General features: G+C 38.0%; 1 protein-coding gene across 1 annotated transcript in view; it reads right to left on the reverse strand.

Annotated features, from left to right (window-relative positions):
• The window catches only part of DCHS2 (dachsous cadherin-related 2), a 335,957-nt gene that overhangs the window by 37,846 nt on the left and 281,572 nt on the right, over positions 1-16,539 (reverse strand). The window contains exon 15 of the mRNA XM_059923955.1: positions 564-677. Coding sequence (XP_059779938.1) covers positions 564-677 — 114 coding nt within the window. The remainder of the gene's footprint in view (positions 1-563; positions 678-16,539) is intronic.

The raw sequence follows: 16,539 nt of genomic DNA on the forward strand, positions 1-16,539 counted from the left end.
AAAAAGTATGTTCCAAATAATCAATTGGTATTCATTTAAAGCACAACAATGGTCTTATTAAAGCTAAATTTAATACATGCTGTATTTGGAAGTAATTTCTTTACCACCACATAGAAACCTTTCCAGCCATCTTTTTTTGTTGCACTGTTGACATTAAGTGGCGAATCAGAAGAATCTCTGATGAAAATTTCCTAAGGCTACACATGTGTGCTTATTTTCAATTCAAACCCATTCTCACTGATCTCCCTACTACATCTCCAATTCTCCCAAATGGATAGGTAAATCATAAGTAGAAACCATGTTATCATCAAATAACAAGTAGGGTAGGATAGGTACTGTTTAATTTAGAAATGTGAATAGAATTCTTAAGGAGTACATATAAACAAATAGTTCTTGATTTCTCATCAGCCAGCATAAAAAACTCTTTGTTGTTTACCTTTTAAACTATTTACCTCTAACAATTTCTACCTTTCAAATTTTGAGTTTTCTTTGCAGAAGTATGTCTTATTAGTAACATTAAGTGGAGCAGAAAATAAAGCTATTAGAAGGTAGAGAAGGATTACCTGAGTTGGAGCACAAGGAAAAAACTCCATCTTCATTTCCACTAAAAATTGAATATTTAATGTTGTCCCGAACTGAGTCAGTAGCAAAAGCTTTTATAGTCACAATAGAAGTACCTGTAAAAATTAGGTAAAAAAAAAAAGAGCTTTAGGAAAAGAAAATTCAGGAAAAACAAGAGCAAACACTGAGTGGTTATTATTTGCCTACTATATTTTCACTTGTCATTCAGTCAATGATTATTTATTGAGTGTCTTCAAAAAGCCAAGCCCCATGCTAGGTGTTGGGGATATAGCAACAAACAAGGTAGAAAAGATCTCTGTCTTCTTGTTGGTTATTAACTGATGGAAGGAGATGAACGATAAGCCATTAAAGAAATACATAATCAAGGTAGATTTCAGATATGCTAAGTTCCCTGAAAAGAAATAAACAAGGTTATGTGATATAAAATATTTTTTCTGCCGGGAGGCGGATACCCCTTTGCAGAGGTCTCAGAGGAATGACATTCCAATTGAACTTTGAAACATGAGAAGCCATAGAAAGAGTGGAAAAAAAGGATTCTAGGAGAAAGAAGAGCAGCACAGAGGCCCTGGGCTGGGAGAGGGCTTGGTTTGGTGAGGCACAGTGCATAGGGGAAATGTGGATGGTGAAGACAGTGTCGAGGTGGGAGGGACTAGATTTTACTCTAAGTGCAATGGGAAGATATAGAAGCATTTAAAGGAAATGAGTAAAATCATCTGATTTACTTTAAAAAGGCATCAATCTCACTGCTGTCTGGACAACAAGGAGCTATAAGAAAGGAAAAGAAATACTGCAATAGACCATGCAAGAGACAACAACCTAGGATAGTGGGGGGGGGGGATGAAAAGAGGGGACAAATTAAAGACATATGCTGACACATTTCCCTGAACATTGCATGGGATGTGGGAAAGGAGGTAACAAGGGTATAAATATAAGAAATCTTCCTTTAACCAGTTTACAGTAAACTTGTAGGTAAAAGCAACCCAACTAGAAAGTAACAAAGGTCTTAACTGCATGATACAGATTCATTCAAGAATTATTAAGCTAGGGCAGGGGCAGTAAAGAGATAACTTCAAGGGAAAAACAGCAATTGATTTAAGGGTAGGAATTAGAGAAGAAAGAAGGAAGTCATGTCAGTTTCTAGGAAACAGACTGATTACCAGCATAAGAGAAGAATTAGCAAGGACTTACAGAGATAATAAGACAATTGGTATGATTAGAACTGCAATTTCACTGGGAGGATTTTCAAGAATCCATCTGGGCCCCAAGTTAGCACCTTGTCGTCTTTGTTTATAATATCTTATGCCTTTTGCTGCTCACCCCTGCTTTGCTTCCTGTCTTGGTTGTCCATTTGTCTCCCTCCTATGACTGCCTGTCCTGTTTTATTTTTAAGTATTTTTATTTAATCAACTTTATTATGGTAAAACTTACTTACAATAATATACACATAGTTTAAGTATATAGTTCTATATACTACACATGCCTATATACGACTATACACACCTGTAACAGCTATACACACCTGTGTAGCCACCATCACGATCAAGATGTAGATAGAAGATTTCTATCACTTCAAAAAGTTCTTTCAGACCCTTGGACAGTCTACATTTGTTTATCCATTACTTACATATGGGCATTTGGGTTGTTTTCAGTATGGGGCTTATGAATAAAGTTGCTATCAACATTCATGTAAAAGGGTTTGATGGCCACATGTCTTCATTCCTGAGGGGTAAACACCTACAGTAAGTGTATGTTTAACCTGTATACACTATTAACTGCCAAACTATTTTCCAAAGTGGCTGTACCATTTTATTTATTTATTTATTTATTTATTTATTTATTTATTTATTTATTTATTATTGATGTATAGTTGATTTATAATGTTGTGTTAGTTTCTGGTGTACAGCAAAGTGATTCACTTATACATATATATACATAATCTTTTTTCATATTCTTTTCCATTATGCTTTATCACAGGATATTGAATATAGTTCCCTGTGCTATACAGTAAGATCTTGTTTTTTACTGTGGTTGTACTACTTTACATTCCTGCTAGCAACATATGGGAATTCCAGTTGCTCTACATCCACTGGTATTGTCAGTCTTTTTAATTTTGGTCATCCTAGTGGATGTGTAGTGGTGTCTCACTGTGGATTTAATTTTAACCTCCCTAATGTCTGATAATGTTGAGCATCTTTTCATGTGCTTATTGGCCATTTCCAGTCCCCTTTTTAGTTCATCTTTGTACTTTGCCTTCTTGTTCTCTATTTACCCACAACTTCTGCTAATTTATTCATCCTGACCCTCTTGTCTTAGGCCTATAACTTATGGCATCTACTTTAGACTCCCACTCTGGCAATGACCCTGCCTCTCCTCCTTTTTTTTTTTTTTAAACATCTTTATTGAACTATAATTGCCTTACAATGGTGTGTTAGCTTCTGCTTTATAACAAAGTGAATCAGTTATACATATACAATATGTTCCCATATCTCTTCCCTCTTGCATCTCCCTCCCTCCCACCCTCCCCATCCCACCCCTCTAGGTGGTCACAAAGCACCGAGCTGATCTCCCTGTGCTATGCGGCTGCTTCCCACTAGCTACCTATTTTACATTTGGTAGTGTATATATGTCCATGACACTCTCTCACCCTGTCACATCTCACCCCACCCCCTCCCCATATCCTCAAGTCCATTCTCTAGTAGGTCTGTGTCTTTATTCCCGTCTTGCCACTAGGTTCTTCATGGCCTTTTTTTTTCTTTAGATTCCGTATATATGTGTTAGCATACTGTATTTGTTTTTCTCTTTCTGACTTACTTCACTCTGTATGACAGACTCTAACTCCATCCACCACATTACAAATACCTCCATTTCATTTCTTTTTATGGCTGAGTAATATTCCATTATATATATGTGCCACCTCTTCTTTATCCATTCATCTGTCGATGGACATTTAGGTTGCTTCCATGTCCTGGCTATTGTAAATAGAGCTGCAATGAACATTGTGGTACATGACTCTTTTTGAACTATGGTTTTCTCAGGGTATATGCCCAGTAGTGGGATTGCTGGGTCGTATGGTAATTCTATTTGTAGTTTTTTAAGGAAGCTCCATACTGTTCTCCATAGTGGCTGTATCAATTTACATTCCCACCAACAGTGCAAGAGAGTTCCCTTTCCTCCACACCCTCTCCAGCATTTATTGTTTCTAGATTTTTTGATGCTGGCCATTCTGACCGGTGTGAGATGATATCTCATTGTAGTTTTGATTTGCATTTCTCTAATGATTAATGATGTTGAGCATTCTTTCATGTGTCTGTAGGCCATCTGTATATCTTCTTTGGAGAAATGTCTATTTAGGTCTTCTGCCCATTTTTGGATTGGGTTGTTCGTTTTTTTGTTATTGAGCTGCATGAGCTGCTTGTAAATCTTGGAGATTAATCCTTTGTCAGTTGCTTCATTTGCAAATATTTTCTCCCATTCTGATGGTTGTCTTTTGGTCTTGTTTATGGTTTCCTTTGCTGTGCAAAAGCTTTTAAGTTTCATTAGGTCCCATTTGTTTATTTGTGTTCTTATTTCCATTTCTCTGGGAGCTGGGTCAAAAAGAATCTTGCTGTGATGTATGTCATAGAGTGTTCTGCCTATGTTTTCCTCTAAGAGTTTGATAGTGTCTGGCCTTACACTTAGGTCTTTAATCCATTTGGAGTTTATTTTTGTGCATGGTGTCAGGGAGTATTCTAATTTCATACTTTTACATGTATCTGTCCAATTTTCCCAGCACCACTTATTGAAGAGGCTGTCTTTTCTCCACTGTATATGCTTGCCTCCTTTATCAAAGATAAGGTGACCATATGTGTGTGGGTTTATCTCTGGGCTTTCTATCCGGTTCCATTGATCTATATTTCTGTTTTTGTGCCAGTACCAAACTGTCTTGATTACTGAAGCTTTGTAATATAGTCTGAAGTCAGGGAGCCTGATTCCCCCAGCTCCATTTTTCGTTCTCAAGATTGCTTTGGCTATTCGGGGTCTTTTGTGTTTCCATACAAATTGTGAAATTTTTTGTTCTAGTTCTGTGAAAAATGCCAGTGGTAGTTTGATAGGGATTGCATTGAATCTGTAGATTGCTTTGGGTAGTAGAGTCATTTTCACAATGTTGATTCTTCCAATCCAGGAACATGGTATATCTTTCCATCTATTTGTATCATCTTTACTTTCTTTCATCAGTGTCTTATAATTTTCTGCATACAGGTCTTTTGTCTCCTTAGGTAGGTTTATTCCTAGATATTTTATTCTTTTTGTTGCAATGGTAAACGGGAGTGTTTTCTTAATTTCACTTTCAGATTTTTCGTCATTAGTGTATAGAAATGCAAGAGATTTCTGTGCATTAATTTTGTATCCTGCTACTTTACCAAATTCATTGATTAGCTCTAGGAGTTTTCTGGTAGCATCTTTAGGATTCTCTATGTATAGTATCATGTCATCTGCAAACAGTGACAGCTTTACTTCTTCTTTTCCGATTTGGATTCCTTTTATTTCTTTTTCTTCTCTGATTGCTGTGGCTAACACTTCCAAAACTGTGTTGAATAATAGTGGTGACAGTGGGCAACCTTGTCTTGTTCCTGATCTTAGTGGAAATGGTTTCAGTTTTTCACCATTGAGGACAATGTTGGCTGTGGGTTTGTCATATATGGCCTTTATTATGTTGAGGAAAGTTCCCTCTATGCCTACTTTCTGCAGGGCTTTTATCATAAATGGGTGTTGAATTTTGTCGAAAGCTTTCTCTGCATCTATTGAGATGATCATATGGTTTTTCTCCTTCAATTTGTTAATATGGTGTATCACATTGATTGATTTACGTATATTGAAGAATCCTTGCATTCCTGGGATGAACCCCACTTGATCATGGTGTATGATCATTTTGATGTGCTGTTGGATCCTGTTTGCGAGTATTTTGTTGAGGATTTTTGCATCTATGTTCATCAGTGATATTGGCCTGTAGTTTTCTTTCTTTGTGACATCTTTGTCTGGTTTTGGTATCAGGGTGATGGTGGCCTCATAGAATGAGTTTGGGAGTGTTCCTCCCTCTGCAATATTTTGGAAGAGTTTGAGAAGGATAGGTGTTAGCTCTTCTCTAAATGTTTGATAGAATTCACCTGTGAAGCCATCTGGTCCTGGGCTTTTGTTTGTTGGAAGGTTTTTAATCACAGTTTCAATTTCAGTGCTTGTGATTGGTCTGTTCATATTTTCTATTTCTTCCTGTTTCAGTCTTGACAGTTTGTGCATTTCTAAGAATCTGTCCATTTCTTCCAGGTTGTCCATTTTATTGGCGTAGAGTTGCTTGTACTAATCTCTCATGATCTTTTGTATTTCTGCAGTGTCAGTGGTTACTTCTCCTTTTTCATTTCTAATTCTATTGATTTGAGTCTTCTCCCTTTTTCTCTTGATGAGTCTGGCTAATGGTTTATCAATTTTGTTTATCTTCTCAAAGAACCAGCTTTTAGTTTTATTGATTTTTGCTATTGTTTCCTTCATTTCTTTTTCATTTATTTCTGACCTGATCTTTATGATTTCTTTCCTACTGCTAGCTTTGGGGTTTTTTTGTTCTTCTATCTCTAATTGCTTTAGGTGCAAGGTTAGGTTGTTTATTCGAGATGTTTCCTGTTTCTTGAGGTAGGCTTGTATTGCTATAAACTTCCCTCTTAGCACTGCTTTTGCTGCGTCCCATAGGTTTTGGGTCGTCGTATCTCCATTGTCATTTGTTTCTAGGTATTTTTTGATTTCCCCTTTTATTTCTTCAGTGATCACTTCGTTATTAAGTAGTGTATTGTGTAGCCTCCATGTGTTTGTATTTTTTACAGATCTTTTCCTGTAATTGATATCTAGTCTCATAGCGTTGTGGTCGGAAAAGATACTTGATACGATTTCCATTTTCTTAAATTTTCCAAGGCTTGATTTGTGACCCAAGATATATCTATCCTGGAGAATGTTCCATGCGCACTTGAGAAAAATGTGTATTCTGTTGTTTTTGGGTGGAATGTCCTATAAATATCAATTAAGTCCATCTTGTTTAATGTATCATTTAAAGCTGTGTTTCCTTATTTATTTTCATTTTGGATGATCTGTCCATTGGTGAAAGTGGGGTGTTAAAGTCCCCTACTATGATTGTGTTACTGTCAATTTCCCCTTTTATGGCTGTTAGTATTTGCCTTATGTATTGAGGTGCTCCTATGTTGGGTGCATAAATATTTACAATTGTTATACCTTCCTCTTGGATCGATCCCTTGATCATTATATAGTGTCCTTCTTTGCCTCTTGTAATAGTCTTTATTTTAAAGTCTATTTTGTCTGATATGAGAATTGCTACTCCAGCTTTCTTTTGATTTCCATTTGCATGGAATATCTTTTTCCATCCCCTCACTTTCAGTCTGTATGTGTCTCTAGGTCTGAAGTGGGTCTCTTGTAGACAGCATATATATGGGTTTTGTTTTTGTATCCATTCAGCCAGTCTGTGTCTTTTGGTGGGAGCATTTAATCCATTTATATTCAAGGTAATGATCGATATGTATGTTCCCATTCCCATTTTCTTAAATGTTTTGGGTTTGTTATTTTAGGTGTTTTCCTTCTCTTGTGTTTCTTGCCTAGAGAAGTTCCTTTAGCATTTGTTGTAAAGCTGGTTTGGTGGTGCTGAACTCTCTCAGCTTTTGCTTGTCTGTAAAGGTTTTAATTTCTCCATCACATCTGAATGAGATCCTTGCTGGGTAGAGTAACCTTGGTTGTAGGTTTTTCTCCTTCATGACTTTAAGTATATCCTGCCACTCCCTTCTGGCTTGCAGAGTTTCTGCTGAAAGATCAGATGTTAACCTTATGGGGATTCCCTTGTGTGTTATTTGTTGTTTTTCCCTTGCTGCTTTTAATATGTTTTCTTTATATTTAATTTTTGATAGTTTGATTAATATGTGTCTTGGCGTGTTTCTCCTTGGGTTTATCCTGTATGGGACTCTCTGTGCTTCCTGGACTTGATTAACTATTTCCTTTCCCATATTAGGGAAGTTTTCAACTATAATCTCTTCAAATATTTTCACAGTCCCTTTCTTTTTCTCTTCTTCTGGGACCCCTAGAATTCGAATGTTGGTGCGTTTAATGCTGTCCCAGAGGTCTCTGAGACTGTCCTCAGTTCTTTTCATTCTTTTTTCTTTATCCTGCTCTGCAGTAGTTATTTCCACCATTTTATCTTCCAGGTCACTTATCCTTTCTTCTGCCTCAGTTATTCTGCTATTGATCCCATCTAGAGTATTTTTAATTTCATTTATTGTGTTTTTCATCATTGCTTGGTTCCTCTTTAGTTCTTCTACATCCTTGTTAAATGTTTCTTGCATTTTGTCTATTCTATTTCCAAGATTTTGGATCATCCTTACTATCATTATTCTGAATTCTTTTTCAGGTAGACTACCTATTTCCTCTTCATTTGTTAGGTCTGGTGTGTTTTGACCCTGCTCCTTCATCTGCTGTGTGTTTTTCTGTCTTCTCATTTTGCTTATCTTACTGTGTTTGGGGTCTCCTTTTCACAGGCTGCAGGTTCGTAGTTCCCATTGTTTTTGGTACCTGTCCCCAGTGGCTAAGGTTGGTTCAGTGGGCTGTTTAGGCTTCCTGGTGGAGGGGACTATTGCCTGTGTTCTGGTGGATGAGGTTGAATCTTGTCTCTCTGGTGGGCACATCCACGTCTGATGGTGTGTTTTGGGGTGTCTGTGGCCTTATGATTTTAGGCAGCCTCCCTGCTAATGGATGGGGCTGTGTTCCTGTCTTGCTAGTTGTTTGGCATAGGGTGTCCAGCCCTGTAGCTTGCTGGTCGTTGAGTGAAGCTGGGTCTTGATGTTGAGATGGAGATCTCTGAGAGATTTTTGCCATTTGGTATTACGTGGAGCTGGTAGGTCTCTTGTGGACCAGTGTCCTGAAGTTGGCTCTCCCACCTCAGAGGCACAGCCCTGATGCCTGGCTGGAGCACCAAGAGCCTTTCATCCACACAGCTCAGAATATAAGGGAGAAAAAAATAGAAAGATAAAAGGAAGATAAAATAAAATAAAATAAAGCTATTATAATAAAAAATAAGAAAAAAATTATTAAGAATAAATGTATTCGGAAAAAATTTTTTTTAATTTTTAAAAATAGATTTATTAATTTTTTATAGTAAAAAATAAAAAAAAATTTTAAGAAAAAAATTTATTAAGAAAAAAATTTTTTAATTTTTTACAATAAAAAATATGAAAAAACTTATTAAAAAATTTTTTAATTTCTAAAAATAGAAAATACGGAAAAAATTATTAAGAAAGCATATATTAGGGAAAAAAAATTTTTTTAAGTAAAAAAAAAAAAAAAAATGGACAGACCTAACCCTAGGACTGATGGTGAAAGCAAAGCTATACAGACAAAATCTCACCCAGAAGCATACACATATACACTCACAAAAAAAGGAAAAGGGGAAATTAATATATCCTGCTCCTAAAATCCACCTTTTGAATTTGGGATGATTCGTTGTCTATTCAGGTATTCAACAGATGCAGGCACATCAAGTTGTTTGTGGAGCTTTAATCTGCTGCTTCTGAGGCTGCTGGGGGAGATTTCCCTTTCTCTTCTTTGTTCGTACAGCTCCCAGCGTTCAGCTTTGGATTTGGACCCGCCTCTGCATGTACGTCGCCTGAGGGTGTCCGTTCCCCGCCCAGACAGAACGGGGTTAAAGGAGCAGCTGCTTCGGGGGCTCTGGCTCACTCAGGCCGGGGGAGGGAGTGGTACGGAGGAGGTGGGGCGAGCCTGCGGCGTCAGAGGCGTCGTGACGTTGCAGCAGCCTGAGGCGCACCGTGTGTTCTCCCAGGGAAGTTGTCCCCAGATCACGGGAGCCTGGCAGTGCCGAGCTGCACAGGCTCCCGGGAGGGGCAGTGTGGAGAGTGACCTGTGCTCGCACACAGGCTTCTTGGTGGCGGCAGCAGCAGCCTTAGCGTTTCCTACCAGTCTCTGGGGTCCGCGTTGATGGCCGCGGCTTGCGCCCGTCTCTGGGGTCCGCGTTGTTAGCCGCGGCTCGCGCCCGCCTCTGGAGTTCATCTAGGTGGCGCTCTGAATCCCCTCTCCTTGCGTGCCGTGAAACAAAGAGGCAAGAAAAAGTCTCTTGCCCCTTCAGCGGCTGCAGACCTCCTCTCAGGCTCCCTCCCGGCTCGCTGCGGCACGCCAACCCCTTCAGGCTGTGTTCATGCCGCCAACCCCAGTCCTCTCCCTGATCCGACCGAAGCCCGCGCCTCAGCTCCCAGCCCCGCCTGCCCCAGCGGGTGAGCAGACAAGCCTCTCGGGCTGGTGAGCACTGCTCGGCGCTGAGCCTCTGTGCGGGAATCTCTCCGTTTTTCCCTCTGCGCCCCTGTTGCTGTGGGATCCGCGCTGATAGCCGCGCGGCTCGCACCCGTCTCTGGATTTCGTTTAGGCAGCGCTCTGAATCCCCTCTCCTTGTGCGCCGTGAAACAAAGAGGCAAGAAAAAGTCTCTTGCCTCTTCGGCAGCTGCAGACTTTTTCCCGGACTCCCTCCCGGCTAGCACCAAAGCCCGAGCCTCAGCTCCCAGCCCCCGCCCGCCCTGGCGAGTAAGCAGACAAGCCTCTCGGGCTGGTGAGTGCTGGTTGGCGCCGAGCCTCTGTGCGGGAATCTCTCCGCTTTGCCCTCTGCACTCCTGTGGCTGCGCTCTCCTCCGCGGCTCCGAAGCTTCCCCCCTCTGCCACCCGCAGTCTCTGCCCGCAAAGGGGCTTCCTAGTGCCTGGAAACCTTTCCTCCTTCACAGCTCCCTCCCACTGGCGCAGGTCCCGTCCCTATTCTTTTGTCTCTGTTATTTCTTTTTTCTTTTACCCTACCCAAATACGTGGGGATTTTCTTGCCTTTTGGGAGGTCTGACGTCTTCTGCCAGCGTTCAGTGGGTGTTCTGTAGGAGCAGTTCCACGTGTAGATGTATTTCTACTGTATCTGTGGGAAGGAAGGTGATCTCCGCGTCTTACTCTTCCGCCATCTTGCCCCTCCCCCTGCCTCTCCTCTTAACTTTCATCCTGACCTATAGGATGCTGCCTACTGGCAAAGGCATGTTGCACTGAGTGGGAGAGATGGGAATGAGGTGGATTCTGTAGGAAGCTCTCTGACTGCTGAGTATGTATCACTGGGGGCCTGATATAAGATGGTGTCAGCAAGGCAGCAGAGGAAAAGTGAAAGGAAATAGGCGCCAGAGATGTACATATCAGAGCTCATTAGCTCAGACACTTTTTGGTAAAAGCAAGAAGTATGGACATATGTAGGAGCTAGATGGGTGGAGGAGGCCAGAGATTGCCTGATGAGACTAAGGCACTCAGCTTTAACTTATTACTGCCAGCAGGGAAAGCAGGCTTCAGGATACTGAGGATTCTGGTCTTTTCAAGAGAAGGTCAAAAATTGATATTTATTTTCATGTGAAATCTCCCAATTCCCAAATGTCAGAAAATATTTAACTTAGGGTGAAAAATAAGCCACCACCTGGGTTGAACAAAATATTGCTGTGGCTTGACTACAGTCCTGTGTCTGGCCATTTACCATTGCTGATAGAGAAGATGAATTTCTCCTTTTTTGTTACCAGCCCTTCTAGCTCTTAGATGGTTGTACTTATTTGTCACTCATGAACTTGTTCAGAACACACTTGAAGACTGATCTTACCTCTCTGCTAAAATTGAACTAAATTCCATGAGAGCAGAAGAGCTTTTCTATATATTTGTATTCTATATATTTCTATAAATCTAGATTAGTTTTGCCTCTAATGTTTCATGTACTTACAAATCATACAATAACTGTCTTCTTTGCCTTAGCACACATTTTTGAGAATCAAGCATGTTGTTGTGTGTATCAAATGTTTGCTGCTTTATATGTTTCAAATGAAGAAACAAGATAAAACCCCAGAAAAACAATGAACTGAAGTGGCGATAAGCAATCTACCTGATAAAGAGTTCAAGATAAAAATCATAAAGATGCTCAAAGAACTTGGGAGAAAAATGGATGAACACAGAAGTTTAACAAACAGTTAGAAAATTTAAAAAAGAACCAAAAGGAGATGAATACAATAACTGAAATTAAAAATTCACTGGAAAAAAAATTCACTAGAATAAATCAACAGTAGATTAGATGATACAGAGGAATAGATCACTGACCTGGAAGACAGAGTATCAGAAATCCCTCAAGTTGAACTGAAAAAAAAAAAAAAAAAAGGATAAAAAAATGAAGATAGTTTGAGACCTCTGGGACAACATCAATATTAACATTCACATTATAGGGGTCCCAGAAGAAAAGAGAGAAAGAAAGGACATATTGGAAGACAAAAAAACTGAAGATGTCCCTAACCTGGGAAAGGAAACACACCTCCAGGTCCAGGAAGCACAGAGAGTCCCAAACAGGATCAACACTAAAGAGACGACACTAAGATACATTGTTATTAAAATGTCAAAAATTAAAGATAAAGAGAGAATATTAAAAGCAGCAAGGGAAAATCAATGTTACATACCATGGAATCCCATAAGGCTATCAGCTGACTTTTCAGCAGAAGCTCTGTAGGCCAGAAGGGAGTGGCATGATATAGTTAAAATGATGAAAGAGAAAGACTTACAACCAAGAACACTCTACTCAGCAGTCTCATTCAGACTTGAAGGAAAGATCAAACGTTTTACAGATGAGCAAAAGCTAAAAGAGTTCAGCACCAGGAATCCAACCTTCTAAGATATGGTAAAGGCACTTCTCTAAGCAGAAAAGAAAAGGCCACAACTAGAAATATTAAAGTTACAAAAGGAAAAATTTCACTGGTAAAGGCAAATATAAGTAAAGGTAGTAGATCAACCCCTTATAAAGCTCGTATGGAGGCTAAAAGACAAAAGTAGTCAAATCATCTACATCCACAATAAGTAGTTAAGGGATACACAAAACAGAAAGATGTAAAATATGATGTCAAAAACAGTAAATGTTGTGGAGTCAAAATGTAGGGTTGTTAAAATGTATTTAAACTAAGAGTTCAGCAACTTAAAATAATTATATATATATATGTGTGTGTGTGTGTGTGTGTGTGTGTGTGTGTGTGATTTATATACATAGCTATATATAAACCACAAACCAAAAATCTATAACAGATACAACACAAAACAGAGAAAGGAATCCAAATATAACACTAAGACAGTCATCACAAGGGCAGAGAGCAAAAAGAAAAAAGGAACAGAAAGAACTACAAAAACAACCCCCAAACAATTAACAAAATGGCAATAAGACATACCAATCAATAATTACTTTAAATGTAAATGGACTAAATGCTCCAATCAAAGATATAGAGTGGCTGAATGAATATAAAAGAAGACCCAAATATATTCTGCCTACAAGAGACCTGTTTCAATCTAAAGACACACATAGATTGAAAGTAAGGGTATGGAAAAAAGTATTACATGCAAATGAAAATGAAATGAAAGCCAGGGTAGCAGTACTTTATATCAGACAAAATAGGTTTTAAAACAAAAACAGTAATAAGAGACAAAGAGGGACATTACAGAATGATAAAATGATTATTCCAAGAAGATATAACAGTTGTAAATATATATGCACCTAAAATAGGAGCACCTAAATATGTAAAGAAAATATTAACAGACATAAAAGGAGTAATTGACAGTAATACAATAATAGTAGCAGACTTTAACACCCAATTTACCTCAATAGAGAGACCATCCAGACAGAAAATCAACAAGGATATACCAGCCTTAAGCAACACATTAGACCAGGTAGACTTAATAGATATGTATAGAACATTCCACACCAAAGCAGCAGAATACACATTATTTTCAAGTGCTCATAAATAGATGAATGGATAGAGAAGATGTGGTATATATGTGCAATGGAATATTGCTCAGCCTTAAAAAGAAGGAAATCTTTCCAGTTGTGACAATATGGATGGAAATAAGTCAGGCAGAGACAGACAAATATTATAGGATTTCACTTACATGTGGAATCTAAAAAATAAAACAAATGAACAAACATAACCAAACAGAAACTGAATCATAGATACATACAAAGAACAAACAGGTGGTTGCCAGAAGGGAGGAGAGAAATAGGTAAGGGAGATTACAAGGTACAAATTTCAGATACAAAATAAATGAGTCATGAGTTTGAAATGTACAGTGTGGGGAATATAGTCAATAATTATGTAATATCTTTGTATGGTGACAGATGACAACTAGAATTATAATGGTGATAATTTTGAAATGTATAGATATATCTAATTGCTGTGTCATGTACCAGGAACTAACATACTATCGTAGGTCAATTATACTTCAAAAACGAACAAACAAACTCACATAAAAAAGATCAGACTTGCGGTTACCAGAGGCAGGGTCATGGTGGGTAGGGGAATTTGATGAAGGTGGTCAGCAGGTACAAACTTCCAGTTACAGGATAAATAATTACTAAGAATGGGATGTACAGCAGGTTAAATAGAATTAACACTGCTCTGTGTTACATATAAAAGTTGTTAAGAGAGTAAATGCTAAGAGCTCTCATCACAAGGAGAAAATTTTTTTCTATTTCTTTAGTTTTATATCTATATGTGATGACAGATGTTCACTAAACTTATTGTAGTAATCATTTCATAATGTATCTAAGTCAAATCATGATGCTGTACACCTTAAACTTATACAGTGTTGTATGTTAATTATAACTCAATAAAACTGGAAGAAAAATATTGTTCCTTTGTACACCTATTAAGTAGGTGCTTAATAAGTATGGAAAGACGGGAGGTAATAGAGGAGACAGAGAGAGGAAGTAAGGAAAAGAGGTGATCACTGAAGTGTTACAGGCTGGGAGATTAGAGAAATGCTTCTCTGCCTTCAGGACAATTCTAAAACAACAGCAACTATTTTTTTTTTAATTATTCAATGTAAGAACAGCACTTCTGATAGTGGGATTTGCAGTAGTTTAAAAAAATAGCACCTATTCAAGATCTCTACTGGGTTTCCTCATTGAATCCTACTGTGGAGGGCATAGGAACAAGCTTGAAACCCATCCTGATACATTCCATAGTAAAGACAATCCCTAAATGAAGTCATATTGACATATTGTTTTTCCAGATAGGTAAAAGGTTTTCACTAAAAAGAAAAGAAGAAAGAAAAGGCCTTGGAACAGACAATACTTTCCCCAAGAGCCTTTTCAACACTTAACACTCAAAGAAAAATGCAACAATCACTATAAATATTAAAGGAAACAAGTATGTGATACTGTCCAGAAAACTGAAAATTCAGTGAAAAAGGCATAAAACAATATCCATAATGGAGAAAGAACAGGAAAACCAAAATTGGATGTGTTACTCTGTTTTAAAACATTATGTTTAAAATAAACTGTGACAAAGTTTAAAAATCATTTATCAGAGTTTCCAAATGATTATTCTTATCAAGCCAGTTATGAAGTCATTCAGTCACAAAATAAAGGATTTTAATCAATCCTTTTCAGTCAAGTTACTACATATGTTGAGAATCTCAAATTGCATTATAATCTGATGTTCATTTTGTTACATTTCAGGAGACCTTGTTAATATAAAAATGTCTTACATTTTTCGCAGGAATATGCCTTCACAGTACTGCAGTACATTTTATCTTCAGTGCTAAATCACAATTCTGTGCTTCCTGATACAATTTATTTTTTAAACACAGGAAATTTTATTTCAACTGGCTTGTCACATATTCTTAAGAATGGCAGTAAGAAGAGAAACAGCCACAAGGGCAAGATGTACAGTCTTGCTGATGGTCTTTTCCTCACGGGTTGGAATGCTTATTACATGCCCAATCACAAAGGAAAACATGGAGATTGCTTGTATGCAAAAGAACAAAGATGAGTACAGAATTGCAAATAAGAATCACATATGGCCTCTCTCATGAAAGGAACAATCCTATTTTTATTGCAAATAAAATGTTCATAATATCAAATGGAACAGTATCACACAAAAAATATCATTCAATGAAAATACTACAAATTAGATGCTGAAGTCAGCAAAGAGATTAAATCTGAGATTGCCTGAGAAAATAGGAAATAACTAAAGGGTCTGGAATTCTTCTAGGTCTTGCTTTATTGTACACATATTAAGTAAAAGTCTGTCTCTGGGTATCTGGATAAAACATACAATTACTGCTCATTTCACATCAAGGTAAAAATGGTAAAACATAAAAACCAATACTGAAGCTTCCAACAAACAAAAGCCCAGGTCCAGATGGCTTCACAGGCGAATTCTATCAAACATTTAGAGAAGAGCTAACACCTATCCTTCTCAAACTCTTCCAAAACACAGCAGAGAGAGGAACACTCCAAAACTCATTCTACAAGACCACCATCACCCTGATAGCAAAACCAGACAAAGATGTCACAAAGAAAGAAAACTACAGGCCAGTACCACTGATGAACATAGATGCAAAAATCCTCAACAAAATACTAGCAAACAGAATCCAACAGCACATTAAAAGGATCATACACCATGATCAAGTGGGGTTTATCTCAAGAATTCAAGGATTCTTCAATATAGGCAAATCAATTAATGTGATACACCATATTAACAACTTGAAAGAGAAAAAACATATGATCATCTCAATAGATGCAGAAAAAGCTTTCTACAAAATTCAACACCCATTTATGATAAAAACCCTCCAGGAAGTAGGCATACAGTGAACTTACCTCAACATAATAAAGGCCATATATGACAATCCAACATCGTCCTCAATGGTGAAAAACTGAAACCATTTCCACTAAGATCAGGAACAAGACAAGGTGGCCCACTCTCACCACTATTATTCAACATAGTTAGGAAAGTTTTAGCCACAGCAATTAGAGAAGAAAAAGAAATAAAAGGAATCCAAATCAGAAAAGAAGAAGTAAAACTGTCACTGTTTGCAGATGAGATGATAGTATACATA

Source organism: Balaenoptera ricei, chromosome 5, assembly GCF_028023285.1.
Source record: "Balaenoptera ricei isolate mBalRic1 chromosome 5, mBalRic1.hap2, whole genome shotgun sequence".
Lineage (NCBI taxonomy): Eukaryota > Metazoa > Chordata > Mammalia > Artiodactyla > Balaenopteridae > Balaenoptera > Balaenoptera ricei.